The 16,180-nt window shown below is 37.3% G+C and overlaps 1 protein-coding gene across 1 annotated transcript in view; it reads left to right on the forward strand.

Annotated features, from left to right (window-relative positions):
- Trank1 (tetratricopeptide repeat and ankyrin repeat containing 1) overlaps window positions 1-16,180 on the forward strand; it is a 175,131-nt gene that overhangs the window by 85,056 nt on the left and 73,895 nt on the right. The window contains exon 8 of the mRNA XM_023719773.1: window positions 8,424-8,594. Coding sequence (XP_023575541.1) covers window positions 8,424-8,594 — 171 coding nt within the window. The remainder of the gene's footprint in view (window positions 1-8,423; window positions 8,595-16,180) is intronic.

Below are 16,180 nucleotides of genomic sequence, written 5' to 3' on the forward strand. Positions count from 1 at the left end.
CCCCTGCCATATTGAGATGATCCTTACTGAAAAGGAAAAAATTGTTCCCAAACCAGAAGAGGAAGTTGCACAGAAGAAAAAGATATCCCAGAAGAAACTGAAGAAACAAAAACTTATGGCACGGGAATAAATTAAGCATAAAATAAATGCAAATAGGGGCTGGTGAGATGGCTCAGTGGTCTAAAGCACCTACTTAGAACAAGCTAAGCAAAGCACAGGGACCGCGGTTCAGTCCCCCAGCACCACATGCCAGCCAGCCCCGCCCCCTGGTAGGCTGAGCTGGTCACACACACACACACACACAAAATAAATAAATAAATATTTTTAAAAAATAAATAAATGCAAATAAAGTTTAAAAAAAAAGTCTGTATGGCATGATAACTGCCTAAGGGGAAGATAAGAGTTTTTTTTTCTACTTTTAAATGATACTATGATATGTTAGGCAGTAATGTAGAACTAGCAATGCTTTTTCTAGTTTCACCTTGATTTATTTTAACAGATTGAGATGTTTGTGGTAAGACATAACATACTTTGTGAGGTCTATAGTGTTTAGTTATTGAACCAGATTCCTTAGTAGACCAAATCTACTTAGTAGACCAAAAGTGTTGAGATATCTTGATGTTTAAAGGAATATTTGAAAAAATTGCTTGAATTTTCTTGTAAGATCTTTATTTAAAACCTTACTTAAATTGTAGTTCAATTTTGCATGTTCTAGGCTTCTAGAAATAAGTATATTAAACTGAAAGAACTTGATGGCAGAGGCTGCACGGGGCTTGTTTTCCAAAGAGAAGTGTTGCTTAGAGGAACAAACTAAACTTCCTAGGTATGTAGCAGTGCTGTTTGCAGAATAATTAGAAACAAGGCCTATGAATGGAAATGGAGTACATAGGTCACACTCTGCTTTAAGAGGTAATAAATACAAGTTAAGTTTTTTTTTTTAAAAAATATTGTTTATACAGTGGAGTAGTACTTAGCTATAAAGATAAACTTGAGACTTTTATAGGTAAATGAATGCAACTAGAGGCTATACTCATAAGTGAAATAAATCAGACCTGCATGTGTAAACATTGTATGGTCTCTCTAATGTAAGAACCTGAAAGAGTAAATAAAATCTGAAAAGTACAATAGATATAGTAAAACGGAAATAAACTGCTCAAAAGGAAAGAACAATTGGAATGGGAGAAAGGAGAAAAGGAACAAGAAAGGGGAAAAAACATGTATGTATACACACAGGATAGCTAGAATGATTGTACTTCTAATTTCTATTGGATTTTTGAAGGGAGGCAGGCTCCACATACGAGACTAAAATGAGGTATTTTTTTTCTTTGTTGAGTCTGGCTTATTTTAACATTATTAATTATTTCTTTTGACAATGGAATGATATCTTTTTATTTTAATGAGAATAGAAAATAAATAAAACACTAAAAATGATACAGCAATAGGAATTCAACAATGGTTGTTATATTGCACATTGTTGTCTTCAAAGTAGTTGCTCAGATTACCAGATATAAGCATATAATATTTGTCAAAATAAAATTTTCAAAGGGAGGCAGGATGGGTAGTGGTTCATAGGGGATAGAGATAGTCAAAAGATGTTGTATCCGTGTATCAGTCTACCCAAATCAAACCCCTTGGTCTGTGTACTAATAAAAAAAGAAGAGAATATTGTTTGATTTGCATGATTTCTAAAGTTCCACCTTTTTATGATGTTGGGAAATGAACTCAGGGCTATTGGGAAATAACCCTGAGCCTTGTTGGTAAGCATTCTAACACTGAGCTATAAACCTAGCCCCCCACTTTTTTTTGTGTGTGTGTGTGTGTGTGTGTGTGTGTGCAGGGTCTCACTAGGCACCTCGGACTTATAGTGATCCTCCTGTTTTCTGCCTCCCTAGTGCTGGGATTACAGGTATGTGCCACCATGCCCAGACTGCAGCACCAGCTCAGCGTGCCCGGGGATGTAGCCAGTGTGGCATGCGGTGCCAAGGATCAACCCTGGCCCCTGCGCTTAACTAAACAAGGGCTTAGTCCACTGAGCTATCTCACTGGTCCTTTCTTTCTTCTTCTTTTTTTTAATCCTAGCCTTCTTATTATTGATTTCTAGTTTTGTTCCATTGTGGTTAAGAGAACATATATGCTACAATTTTATAGTTTTTAATTTGAGACTTACATTGTGGCCTCATAGTGAGCATTCCATGTGCAGAGAAGAATGCATGCGCTGCAGCTGTTGGATGCAGTGTTCCATAATGTCTGTTAGGTCCATTTTGTCTGTAGTGTAGTTTAACTCTGATGTGTACTTGTTAATTTTTTGTGTACATGATCTGTCTATTGATGGAAATGGGGTGTTGAAATCTTCATCTACTATTTTATTAGAATCAGTTTCTTTTTTCGGATCTTATAATGTTAATTTTATGAATTTGCATGTGCCAGTGTTGGGTGCTTGTATATTCACAGTCGCTTATTTCCTCATATTGAATTGATTTACCAGGGCCTACTGCATGCTAGGCAAGTATCCTATCAACCTTTTTTATTTTGATATAAGATCTTGCTAAATTGCCGCGGGTGGCCTTAAACTTATGTTCCTCCTGCCTTAGCCTCCTAAGTATCTGGGATTGTAAGTGTGTAGCACCATGTCTGGCTGTCCATCAGTTTTTGAGCACTTTCTTACTTCCTGGTACTACACGATGCTTTAGGCTCATCTTGAGTGTGCCTTATTCTAGCCCTAGAATCAAACACTTCCGTAAGGGTCCTTGTTTTCTATATGTGGAGAGGCTGTAGAACAATGGTGGTGTACCTATGACAGGTATGTTACTGTGCTTTGCTTTTAAGACAAAACTATGTTAATGTATGAGTTGATTTTCTAAACTAAAACCTCAGTATTCAGATTTAGTTGCAGTGTTAGCACTTCGTGATAAATAAATGTTTTTTAGGGGTTTTAGTTTGGGCACTTGATCTCTAAAAGGTTTGCCATAACTGGCATAGAAAAAATTATCTGGTCACACATGTGACTTTGCTAAGTAGGGTGTCATTTTTCCTAGGACATCTTAGCAGATAAAGTTAGGACATCCATGTGTAGAAACTAAAGCATGGTTGCCAGCACCTGTATTACTGCATTTGTGTGCATCCATATAAAAAACTGTAAGAGGAGCTGTGGAGATAGCTCAGTGGAATAAGCACTTACCTGGCAGATGCAAGGGCCTGAGTTCAATCCCCGGTTCCGAAAAAAAAAAAAAAAAGTTTAAAAACTGTAAGTTTCTACAGTGGCCCCTAACTTATTGTGGAGGGGACATTCCCGACATCCCCACAATAAGTGAAAATCAGTGAAGTAGCAACGTCATATTTATATATATATAGGCTTTATAAACCCTACACTTTTTAAAACTTTCCCACACTTTTTAAAAAACACTTCTAATGTTCTTTTTTTTTTTTTTTTGTATTTTAGGCTAGGGTCTAGAGAGTGTTCAGGGTCTCACTAATAGATTGGACTCGTAGTTATCCGCCTGTTTACAGCCTTCCAAGAGCTGGGATTACAGACACATGCCACCACGCCCAGTTTCAGCGCTCCCCGGGGGTGGGGTTGGCATGGCAGGCCCCTAGATCGAACTCCCAGCCCCTGTGCCTGCTTGCAGGAGCTTTAATCTACTGAGCTATTTAGCTGGCCCTCTCCCCCCTTCTAATGTTCTTAACCATTTTCTAAACTCATAAACCTATGAGTAATTTAAACAACATACATACACTGTAAGGTACAGTATGCATTCATCCACTAAAGAAATACTGTAAACTGTACTTTATTTCAATTTAATATTCTTTTAATATGTTAGAATTAACATTTTAACATATTTTCATATGTTTTAAAATTGTTTTAGGCAAAAATCATTAAAACCATAAATACTACACATATAAATATGTACACAGTACTGTGCACTACCACAAAAATCTTGTGCTATAGCAAAAAAATCCATCATAAATAACTTAGATTATACTTTTTGAAAACCCGCAAAACATTGAGTCCATAAAATTTGAACCTCAAAATAGTGAGAGACTACTGAGTTTAGTCTTTTAAAGTTTGTAATATTCACTATCTATGCCATATTTACTTGTTTGTTCATTTCTTTGAGCTTTATATTTGCTAATTTATTACCCTTGTGAGAAAAATACTTATAAATATACTATATATTCATTTGTTCATTGTTTTTTTCCCTTAAGCCTTAGAGAATTCAGAGAAGGTGCCACTTTTTCTTTTCTTCTTTTTACTATGACTATGTTAGTTATTTGTAGTTTGCTAGGCTCTTTTCTAGTGTTCGGACTACATTTTGTGATTTTTCCTCATATCCTGGTTGATTTTATTTGCGTATAGTTGGGGAGGAGATATGAAACCTTGCTGTGGGGTTCCAGGCACCTGAGCTTTGCAAAAGATACACATAAAGAATATTTCTCCTTAGTTCTGTTCTACCTTTCCCTAATTCTATTTCTCGCGACTGTTTGATACCTGTCGATAATCGATTTCTTTAACATCAGGCTTTGCCCCCTGTATTTCTTTTGCAGCAGTACCTGTGTATGCTATCACATATCCTTTAAATAACGAGTCATATATTCTTTTTTTTTTTTTTTTTTTTTTTTTGGTATCAGGGACCAAACTCAGGACCTTGTGCTTGCCAGGCAGACACTTATGCCACTGAGCTATCTCCCTGGCAAGAGTCATATATTATTTGTATTTTGCTTGGTTTTTCATTAGTAGTATATCCTGAAAATATGTTTATATAAATTCATAGGTATAAATGTGTATGTAGATTTGTTAGATATTTTCAAGTTTTCATGGAGGATTCCATTAGTATCAATACCACAAACTGTGTATGAATATGTTTTTTTTTCTCACAGATTTACCAACAAAATTTGTCGTCAGATTAACATTTGTTTCTGATCCGATAGTTAAGAATTATTGGGGCCGGAGAAATGGCTCAGTAGAATAAGCACTTCCCTGGCAAGCTCAAGGGTCAGAGTTCAATCCCCGGTTCTGCCGAAACAAACAAAAAACAAAACAACAAAAAAGAATTGTTATTTCAGCGTTGGGGAGATAGCTCAGTGGCGTAAGCGCCTGCCTGGCAACCACAAGGTCCTGAATTTGATCTCTGGTACCATACGCAGTGCCAGCCCCGAAACCCTGGGCACACTGTGCTGGCCCCGAAACCGGACGTGGTGGCTCGTTGGCTGCCAATCTTAGCTAAAGAGAATGCTTCCTTTCAATACTTCAGTAAGATTCTGACCAGTATGTCTAATTAACATGACTTTGGTCATATGTCTTCCATGGAGCCAATCAGAGGGATGGAATGATCTGATTGGCTAAGTCCTGGTCACGTGTCAACCCAGACCGTGCTTAGCGCTGTGTAGGAGAATGGTCGTCGACGATGTGGTAGTGACAGGCTTGTGTGTCTGACTTTTACTCTCATGATGTCAGGTAGAACGAGAACGGGAAGAGGTGCTTTTCAAAGGGAAAAGTAAGTGGTTATTTTCAGAAAAGGGGAATGAAGAATTTTAGGATTTTTAAAGTCTGTCAGTGGTCTTTAAATTTTGCTTCCTCATCCTCTTAAATAATTTAGAAACCTGTACTTCTTTATGTATTTTTAAATTGATATTCGAAATTTTAAAACTGTGAGTAAATTATTGTAAGAAAGGTTAATGTTCTGGCCAGATAGCTCGGAGGATAAAGCGCCTGCTGAGGCAGACCAGCCACCCGGTTCCATTCTGTGTGCCACACCGGCCCCGCCCCGCCTCGCCCACCCCGCCCACGGGGGGGGGGCCGCCCCGCTCCCGGCCCCCCTCCCCTGCTCCCGCGCATGCGCGGAGATGGCGCCCGAGGCCCTGAGGCCCAGAGGCCCGGAGTGTGGCGCTAGCCTGCAGTCCCAGCGCTGCGGAGGCCGAGAACAGGAGGCTTGCTACGAGTCCGATCTGTGGTGAGACCCGTAGGCCTTGTACTAAATACATTAAAAATAATAATACCCGAAAGGGCACTGTTCGAAATTATGGGCAAATTGATATTTTAAAATACAACTGTTACTTCACCCTTCACTTGTGTATAATAGAATGCAAATGCCACAGTAATTTGATATCCTTCAGCATCCATTTTAAAAGTTTTAAGCGCTGCAGATACACCACAGAGGCTTAAGTGCCTGCCTGGCAAGCGCAAGGTCTGGTGTTTGATCTCCAGTACCAAAAAAAGAAAAGAAAAGAAAAGAAAAGAAAAGAAAAGAAAAGAAAAGAAAAGAAAAGAAAAGAAAAGAAAAAAAAAAAAGACTAGATAAGCATTTTAATAGTAAAAAAATATTCATCTGTGTATTGCTGTTTTTGTATATTTCCTGTTTACTTTTTTTCCTGGTTTTTTGAGACAGGGTCTTGCTATGTAGTTCAGGGTGGTCTCAGACTCACAACTGTCCACCTGCCTCAGCTCCTTAAGTGCTGGGATTACAGGCATGCACCACCAGGCCTGGCTGGTGTTTACCTTTTTTTTTTGGCAGAACTGGGGATTGAACTCAGGCCCTTGCGTGTGCCAGGGAAGTGGTTATTCTACTGAGCCATCTCCCCAGCCCCTGTTGTTTACTTTTTACAAAAGAATTTGTCCTAATATATTTTGTGCTTGAATACCTTATTGGTCATCTAGTGATAATTCTTTTAGAATAAAAGTACTCATTTAACTTTAAATTTAAAAACATGTCTTTGATTTTTAAGTTACCAAGGCTTAAATTTTGTTTTCTGATTGAATTATGAATTATAGTTACTCAAAACATAAATATAGTAAACATTTCTATAATTATTAAATGTAAAGCTTTAGCTGGTAATTGTGGCAGCTAAGCCATGATGTGGCTTAGTGAGACCCTGTCTCAAAAGGATTGGGGATATAGCTCAATATGAATGTTCTGGGTTCGATTCCCAATACTCCTCTCCCTATAGAAAACAGTTTTGAAGGTAGTTAGGTTTTTTTGGAGGTACTTTAGGTGGGGAATAGAATGTAGGGTTTATTATTATTATTATTATTATTATTATTTGTTTGTTTGTTTGTTTTCCTACAAGGTCTCCTTGTATAGTCCAGGCTAGCCTTGAAATCATTCTGTATCCCAGACCGGCCATGAACTTGCAGTAATCTTCCTGACTCAGCTTCCTGAATGGTGGGATTTAAGGCATGGGCCATCATGCCTGGCTTTGCAGTCCCTTCCAAAAGGTGCTTTTCAGGCATCAGTTAATTTTAATTGACCCTTAAGTTGGACAATTAAAGTCTTAGGTTGATACACTGTAGGTTAAGAGCTTTTACTTCCTTTGGAACAGTATACTGTAGTAATTGTATTAGTTTTGTATACTGTGTAACAAATTACCATAAGCATAGTGGCTTAAACCAACATCCATTTCTTTCTTTCTTTCTTTTTTTTTTGGATATCCATTTATTTCTGATCTCTAGAACTTTTTGACCTTTAGAATTTATGTAGTTAGCTCAAGACCACCTGGATAATCTCTTATCTTGAATTAATTTATTAGGAAACTTAATCACATTTATGGAGTCTCATCACAGCAGCACCTAGATTAATATTTGATTGAGTAGTGGGGAGAAAGCCTGTATATATACTATTGGTCAAGAATCTTGGGGGCTTAGAATTTTGCCTACTATAGTAAGATTCTTTATGGGTAGGAAGCATGAGTCTTTTATCTTTGGAAAGTGAAAGATAGGCAGTTGTGACTATGAGTGTGGGGGGGAGAGGGGAATGTGATAAGCAGTATGATATTTGAAATAAAGATGCTTGGCAGGCAGTGAGTTTTACTGAAGATTATGTAAGTTAGAAGCGAGGTACTGATTAAACTCTGTGTACCTGTACAAGTCTGTGCATCCCCAGGGATATATCTGTTCCATTCTGAAAATTGTTGCATCTGTGTTCATAGAGACACCTTGATGCTTGGCAAATAGATACCTCAGAGCAGCAAATGGAGTACTGGGCTTGGGAGTGGTGGAGGTAACAATGACAGCCACAATAGCAACAACAAAAACCCTGATGCAAGCAATTGCCACTTTTTTCTCCTGTCCTTAAACAGACATTTTTTACCTCCTGGAACAATATTCTGTTTCCTCTCCAGGGTATAAAGAAATCTGAAGTCACAGCTTGCTCTTATCCTTACTGCTGTAACTGTTGCCTGGTAACCAGATTTCCCCTCTCCTTGCTTGTTGCCTAGGAGAGAGGAGAAAGGTAGAGAGGAGCACACTTCTGAACCTCTTAAAAGCTATTGCCCTTCCCCCTCCACTCAGGACTCCTTGCTTTGGGGAGTTAGGTGGACTGCCTGAAGCTTGCAGTTTAGGTTCCTGAAATAGAGGGGTCCAGTCCTCATGGGAACGTGTTCTTATGGAAGGAGCCTTGATGATCCCTCTTTCTCATTTTGGACTGCCCTAGGACAAACAGAGGATGTGCAGATGCTCCTCCACTTGGGGGCAGACCCCACTCTGCTGGATCGACAGTCTAGGTCTGCTGTGGATGTCCTCAAGAGAAATAAGAACTTCAAAGCCATTGAGAAAATCAACAGTCACTTGGAAAAGCTGGCTACAAGTTCTAAGGACTTATCAGGTACCGTTCTAGTAAATTAACTTTTTAGGGGGAAGATAAATCTAGCATTGTGATGTTAGATATAAATCAGTTTGTCCCTTCTTGGTATACCTAGAAGGAAGTGAGACACTTCTCCCATAATGTTTAGAAAACTTATTTGCTCTTTTGGGAAGGGATAATGAGATAACTCTTTTTGAACAAGCATCTTTGTTGTAGGAACTTTTCCCCATTTAGATAGTATGAATATTTTACCTGCAAATGTACAACAAAAAAGAAAAAAAATCACACAAAATAAGAGATACCAAAAATCAAGCCTACTCCTCCATCACTTCAAGCAATTTAGAATGTGTTTCTTGATTTGTTAATTTGAGGCAGCTTCAGTTGACATTTGATATATAAGATGAGGCGCCTGACTATCAGTTTTACTTGTTGGATTTTGTCTGGTAATGTTATTTGTTATTATTCTGTTCTGCTTCTTAACTGTATGTCTTAAGTTTTCCATGGTTCATCTGTAGATTGATTCTAAAAATTGAAAACTAGTGGGCTATATTTACATGATAGTATGATTATATAAGTGTTACCTTTAAATTTTTAATTTTTATTAGTATACGTTTCCAGTACATAATGACTACATTCCTTGTGGGGAGATGGCACATATACATACACATCTTTATTCTTTTTCACCGTCTTCCCTCTCATCCCCTTTCTCCTCCTCCTTCTATCTCTTGGAAGATGTTACTCTTTCTTCAACTGTGAGTATAGCTGCACCCATAGAAATAAATCAGTAAATGTTATGAAAACTTTGCTTTTTATTATTTAGAGAACACTTTTATTAGTTCCTATAATCAAACCCACATAGATAAGACCTTACATATTTAATACAGTGCAAGTGGAAAAAAATTTAAGTTTTAACGTTTCTAGACCAATATGGCCGTTAATTTCTGTACAATGCCAACTCAACACGGTAAACTGGGATAACTTAAAATTTTACTTTTTAAGTGTGGCATATTCTTACACATGCTAGTTGGATGAAATATATGTATTTTTATGCTTTCTATACTTTTTGCACTTGTATATGACTCTCATGGCTCATGTTATCTACATAGATTTCTTTCTTGATCTGCTGGAGTACCAACTCAAGTAGACTTTTCATGGAGGAGGCATAGATAGACTTACATTGTTTTTGAAAATGTCTTTATTTTGTCTTCATACCAATTAATAACTTGAGTATAGGGATTGTATTTCATCAATAATAAGTTATACTTCATCTCCATATTTTATGATCTTTGTAATTGGAGTATGTTTTACAACCACTGATATGTCATAGTTTAATGGCAGAATATTTTGGTGTATTAAAACATCCACAGTATCTTTAGAGTTATGAAATACTGTACATAATCTAGTTACTTGCACCTTTGAAGAAATTGCTTTCTAGTCTCCATTGCTACTGATCAGAAGTCAGATGTCATTCTCATTTTTTACTCCTAGAATTTTTTTCTGTTTTTGAGTTCAAGCTTTCCTTGACATGCATTATGATGTGATTCTTTATTTGTTCTTGCTTGTTACATGCTGGTCCCTTCCAATCTGTCTTTTCTAGTTTAGGAAAATTATCTGTTATTTTATTCCAGATCTTTAACTTTTCTTTTTATAATTCAGTTTATCCATTGCTAAACCAGTTTTAATTTCTCAGAGTTCTTTTTCTGACTATTGTTTTCTTTATTGTAGTAGCTTATTCTTGTTTTGCATTTGCTACATCTTCTTGAGTTGCATTTTCTGATATTAATTAAATTTATATATATTTAAAAATATTCTCTTCCCTAAATTACTTACATTACTTTTTGGGTTCATTTTTTTTCTTGCTTCCCTTTTATGCTGTTGCTTTTTCCTAATCATCTTATGATAGTTGAATGTTTGTACTTGTGAATGAAGGAGTAGATTGATCAATACTTTTGAAGTAGTTAGAGAACATGTCCTCGGGCTATTTGACTTTGTTTCTCCAGAAATGCTCCCTCTGTTAGATGGATATGTGAAGGCAGCCTCTGGGAGGTGTGTTGGGGTATAGACAGTTTGTGATGGGACAACTGCAATTGACAGGGTCAGAAAAGATTTATGTGGGGATATTGAAACATTTTTAGTCAACTGGCATTTTGCACTTGTGTTTTAATTTTTATTTAAATGTCTTCCATTGTTACCACGATCAAAGATAATGAGGAAAGAAATGTATTTGCAGAGTTCTCATTTTTTCCCGTAAATATTCTTTTTTTTATTATTTTTAGGGAAGAGTCTATAGGGTGTTTAGGATCTCACTACTAGATCAGACTCCTAGTGATCCATCTGTTTACAGCCTCCCAAGAGCTGGGATAACAGGCACATGCTACCATGCCCAGTCCCAATTGTCCTCTCAGTGCACCCCGGGGGTAGGGCCAGCGTGGCAGGCCTGGGGATCAAACCCCGGGCCCTGCGCCTGCTTGCAGGCGCTTTAATCTGCTGAGCTATTTGGCCGGCCCCTCAAATGTTCTTTTTAATCTGTGGCATACTATATTTAGGGTTTTTTTTTTAATATTTAGTTTTTAAATGACTTTTTTTTTTTCTGAACTGGGGATTGAACTCAGGCCCTTGTGCTTGCCAGGTGAGTGCTTATTCTACTGAGCTAGCTCCCCAGCCCCTAAATGACTTTATGTTTTAAGAAATTGTAATTTCTTCTATGAGTCAGTGTAACTGTAACAAACCATTGTAAAGAACTTCCTGAGAATTTGTTTATAATCTTAGTTTTAAGATGGTTTCCATAATTTGATAACTTTAAAGCAAACTGAATAGGTTCCTTTGTCATTGAATATCTAGGTTTTAAAATAATAGTGCATGCTTATAATCCCAACACTTGGGAGGCTGAGGCAGGAGGATCACCACAAGTTTGAGGTCAGCCTGAGCTACATGATGAATTCAAGACCAGCCTGAGCTACATAGCAAGACCTTGGCACAAAAACCAAAGCCAAAGACCACTACCAAAAAGGAAATGGCTGATTTGTTGGCAAAATTATGTCTTATTAATGCTGACTTTAATTTTCAGAATATTATGATATTTAATATTGGAGCCTCAAGTATACCATTCACTTGTTTAGCTTTTAGTTTTTATTATTGTAGTTTCCTTGTATAATCTTTGAATATCTGCTAATTATAAAAAAATTGCATCTTTTGAGACAAGGTTTGGAACCCAGAGAAAAGAATTAAAAAAAAAAAAAAAAGAATTAACAATTTGAGCTTATCTTCTTTTTACCTGTTAGAATTCATCTGTACTTGTTTGACAGAAAAGTATGAGAGGAATGTGCACTTATTTCAGGCTTGTCATTTGTTTTACCAGGTAGTCCGTGATAGCAGTGGATATAGTCAAGCCTATAGCTCCCAGTGCTTATTAGCATATTGTTGGATATTTGCTTATTTTAAAGCTTTCCAAAGCATTGACAATGAGGATTTTCTTGCATCAGAAAGACATAATGGGGCTGGGGAGATGGCTCAGTAAAATAAGCGCTTGCCTGGCAAGCACAAGGTCCTGAGTTCAATCTCTGGTACTGCCAAAAAAAAAAAAAGAAAGAAAGAAAGAAAGAAAGAAAGAAAGAAAGAAAGAAAGATTGAAAACTATAAAAGTAAAAAAAAAACTGATACAAATCAAGAAAGAAGAGTGTGACAGTAGTTGGGGCCTATAGAAGTCAATCTCTGAATATGACATCTGAATGAGGTTATGCACCTTGTCTATATCTATATCTATATCTATATCTATATCTATATCTATATCTATATCTATATCTATGTATCTGTATCTGTATCTATATGTCCATATAGATCTATAAAGTTGTATGCATATATTTTGTTTCTAAGATTTTGCCCATTGCACAAACTTTAAAACCTAAAGTGAGGCTGGGGAATCTTTCTAGGCCAGCTGTATGCAACATACTTTTCTGAGATGATGGAAGTGGACTATATCTACTTCATTTGATATGATAGTCACTAGTCACATGTGGATATTCAGCAGTGAAAGTGTATGTAGCTCATTCATCTGAAGGATTGAGATTTTAATTTTAATTAACTTCAGTGTAAGTTAATGGTCATTGTATTGCATAGTGTAATTTTAAACTTAAGCCCTCCCAAAAGATCTTTATATACAGGGTAGTAGTTGAGAACATGGTAAGAGTGTTAAAGGAAAGGATGCCTGGCCATGGGAATGAAGATAGATCTGCTTTGTTTTTAAGAAGCTTAATCCTTTCTTACTCCATTGAAGGTACAGATGGAAACATTATCTTTGAGAAGAGCTGCTGCTAGAATGTTTTTACTCACATTCTTAACCAAAGCATCTGATCTAATGATTTTTTTTTTTTTTTTTTTTGTATTTAGGACAGGGAGTAATGGGTGTATAGGGTCTCACTGCATAGATTGGATTTGTAGTGATCCTCCTGTTTACAGCCTCCCAAGAGCGAGGATTACAGATGTGTGCTACCACACCCAGACTCAATTGCTGTCTCAGGGCGCCCCAGGGGTGGAGCTGGAAGGACAGGCCAGGGGATTGAACTCTTGGCCCCTGCATCTGCCTCAACAGGTGCTTTAACCCGCCAAGCTATTTGGCTAACCCTTTAATGATTCTTTTTTTTTTTAAGAAGAAGACATCACTGGTCCTGAGTACAGTGCCATTAGGATATAGGTTTTTACACTTGAATGAATGAATGTTCTATTGTAAAGACTAGAACAGCAACAACAAAAGACTAGAACGAAAGGTACTATCTAGAAAAGAATAGAAAAAAAGAAAGATGCTTTCTCCTTTAATTGTTTCAAGAGACCTCTGTCCCCCACTTTGCTGATAAGGTGCTTACTGGCATCTAGGTGAAAAATAAAGCTTGAGAAATAAAGGATTTTGTTGAAGCTTTCTGTTGTTCTGTAAATCAGCTTTGACAGTGTTAACATGCACACAAATCTTTTGATTCACCAGGTTTTCTCACCAGGTGAATCAATTTTAAACTTCAGCCCTCCCAAAAGACTTTATATACAGGATAGTAGTTGAGGATATCCTCTCATGCCAGGGGATATCAGAGACCACTGCGACTAGCAAAGCTTTAACCTTAAGTAGGCAAGATTATAGAATTCTTTTTACTTGCTTTTCATGGCCACCACCAGATGGCAACATGTCCACTTTCTCTAGTGTGTTGCTGTTCAACTCTTTCTTTAGGACCAAGAAGAGCCTTTGTCTTCTAATTGTGATCTCTCTGATCCACTCTTGCTTTTTTTTTTTTCCTAGTGAACCTGGATCCAATCCAAAAGCATATTTTGCTTCTTTGCAATTAACACAGGCATGGAATGAGAATGTCAGATTCCCCCCCCTTTTTTAAAAAATTTTTTAAAAATTTTATTTATTTGTGTGAGTGTGTGTGTGTGTGTGTGTGTGTGTGGCCAGCTCAGCCCACCAGGGGTCTAGCTGGCTGGCATGTGGTGCTGGGGAATTGAACCATGGTCCCTGTGCTTTGCTAAGCTTGTTCTAAGTAGGTGCATTAGACCACTGAGCCATCTCACCAGCCCTGTGTCAGATCCCCTTTGTGAACTGTTTTAATCTTTTAAAAGAATATATATTAGATATAGGAAAGAAAATATGGAAAGTTATAGATACATTTGCCATAAAATTAATGTTTGTGTACTGTGAATTTTGTCGTATTTTAGGGTTTTGTTAGGCTGGTGTTTAACTTGCAGCAATCCTCCTGCCTCAGCCTCCCAAGAGCCGAGATCATGGGCAACACTATGTCCATCTTTGGAGTTTGTTTTGCTCATGCTCCTTTAAAGCAGAAGTACCTGGAAATTTTTATCCTTTTAGTATACCCTTAGTGACTGAATAAAAGATGTGAGACTAGGAAGCCCCATTTCCCTTGTCATACATGGGAACAGTTCTGAGGTGTGACTGGTACTTCAGAGCTCCCCTGTCAGACCAGGCCCAGCCCATCCTCTGCCAGACATTGCCTGAGCTCACACCTTCATTTGATTTCCTCTTCTATTCCTATCTCAGTTCCCCTACTCACTTGCAAGTCTTTCCCTTACACAATTCCTTGACTCAGAGTCTCCTTCTGGGGAATCTGTCTGAATGTTTTTAAATTTTTTTCATTTTCAAATAGCCTAGATCGGGCTGGTGAGATGGCTCAGTGGTCTAAAGCACCTACTTAGAACAAGCTAAACTAAGCAAAGCACAGGGACCACGGTTCAATCCCCCAGCACCATATGCCAGCCAGCCCTGCCCCCTGGTGGGCTGAACTGGCCACACACACACAATAAATGAATGAATAAATAAATAATTAAAAAAAAAAAAACCAAATAGCCTAGATCGTTTAACATGTTTCTACTCTGTGGGTAGAACATGACGCTGTACATGAATTCATCTCTTCACAACATGATAACCCTTCTACTGTGAGCCAAACCCTTTTCCTTTGGTGAGAAAATGGATTTATAGTTTTATTCCCTTAACTGTTCAGTAAGATTCCATTAAAAATAAGAATAGGGACCAGAGAGATGGCTCAGTAGAATAAGCGCTTCCCTGGCAAGCACAAGGGTTTAAATTCAATCCGCGGTTCTGAAAAAAAAAAAAAAAAAAATGACTTTTGAGTGTGTAATATGATTTTAGTACCTCATCTATCAGTATTTTGCTGTCATGAGTACTTTCTTCAATAAATTGAATGAAGGATGTTATCATCTTATCTTTGTTGGATAGAGATATGACTCCTTCCTTACTTGGATTTTTCTACTTGCCAATATGACATACAGATTTGTGTGGCTGGCATTTAGTTAAATGTTGCAAATGTGTTAAGCTACCATCTTGTTGTTATTTACCAAATTATTATATAATTTATTTGAACAAACTACCATAAACTTTAGTGGCTTGAAAAAAGAGCTGCATTTACTTAGCTCCTGACTTATATGTTAATAATCTTGTTTGAGTTATTCTTAGTTTTAGTTGAGCTCTTTCATGAGTGTGCAGGCCTTTTTAACCTTCACTGATCAGCATCTGTGAGGCTCACTTTGGATAAGGGACTGATTTCTTTTTGTTGCTGTTCCTATTCCCCATAAGGCTGGCCTGGACTTGTTCTCATGGTCAATAGTATACAAAATTCTTAAGATCCAGGTTGTTACTGGCATAAAAATCATGTCCACTGTGGTCTATTGGTCATAACAAGTCATGAAGCCAGGCCAAAATCAAGGGAAGCGTAGATGGCGTAGGAATACTTTCCATTTCTTGATGAGAAGAATTGCAAAGTCATATTGCAAAGGATGTGAATACTTGCAGGGTTAGAGAATTGTTTTTTTTCGTAGTTTCAAATTTTAGTTTTATTTATTTTATTTTTTTAATGATGAAAGGATTTTTTTTTCAAATTGATAGGGACAGTTTCAATAATTAACAAATTGCATACTGTCTTCCTAGTGGTTATTTGCTGTACAAGATGCGGACATGATATCCTATTTACAAACACTATTACAAGAAATCCCTGTATTCATTAAGAGAATGTAACTATATATCTATCCTAACCATTTTGAATACACAGATACAAAATGGACATTCATCTGTATTCCCTTTTTTGTTTAGTTCC

Source organism: Octodon degus, unplaced genomic scaffold (genome assembly GCF_000260255.1).
Source record: "Octodon degus isolate 3935 unplaced genomic scaffold, OctDeg1.0 scaffold00071, whole genome shotgun sequence".
Taxonomy (NCBI): domain Eukaryota; kingdom Metazoa; phylum Chordata; class Mammalia; order Rodentia; family Octodontidae; genus Octodon; species Octodon degus.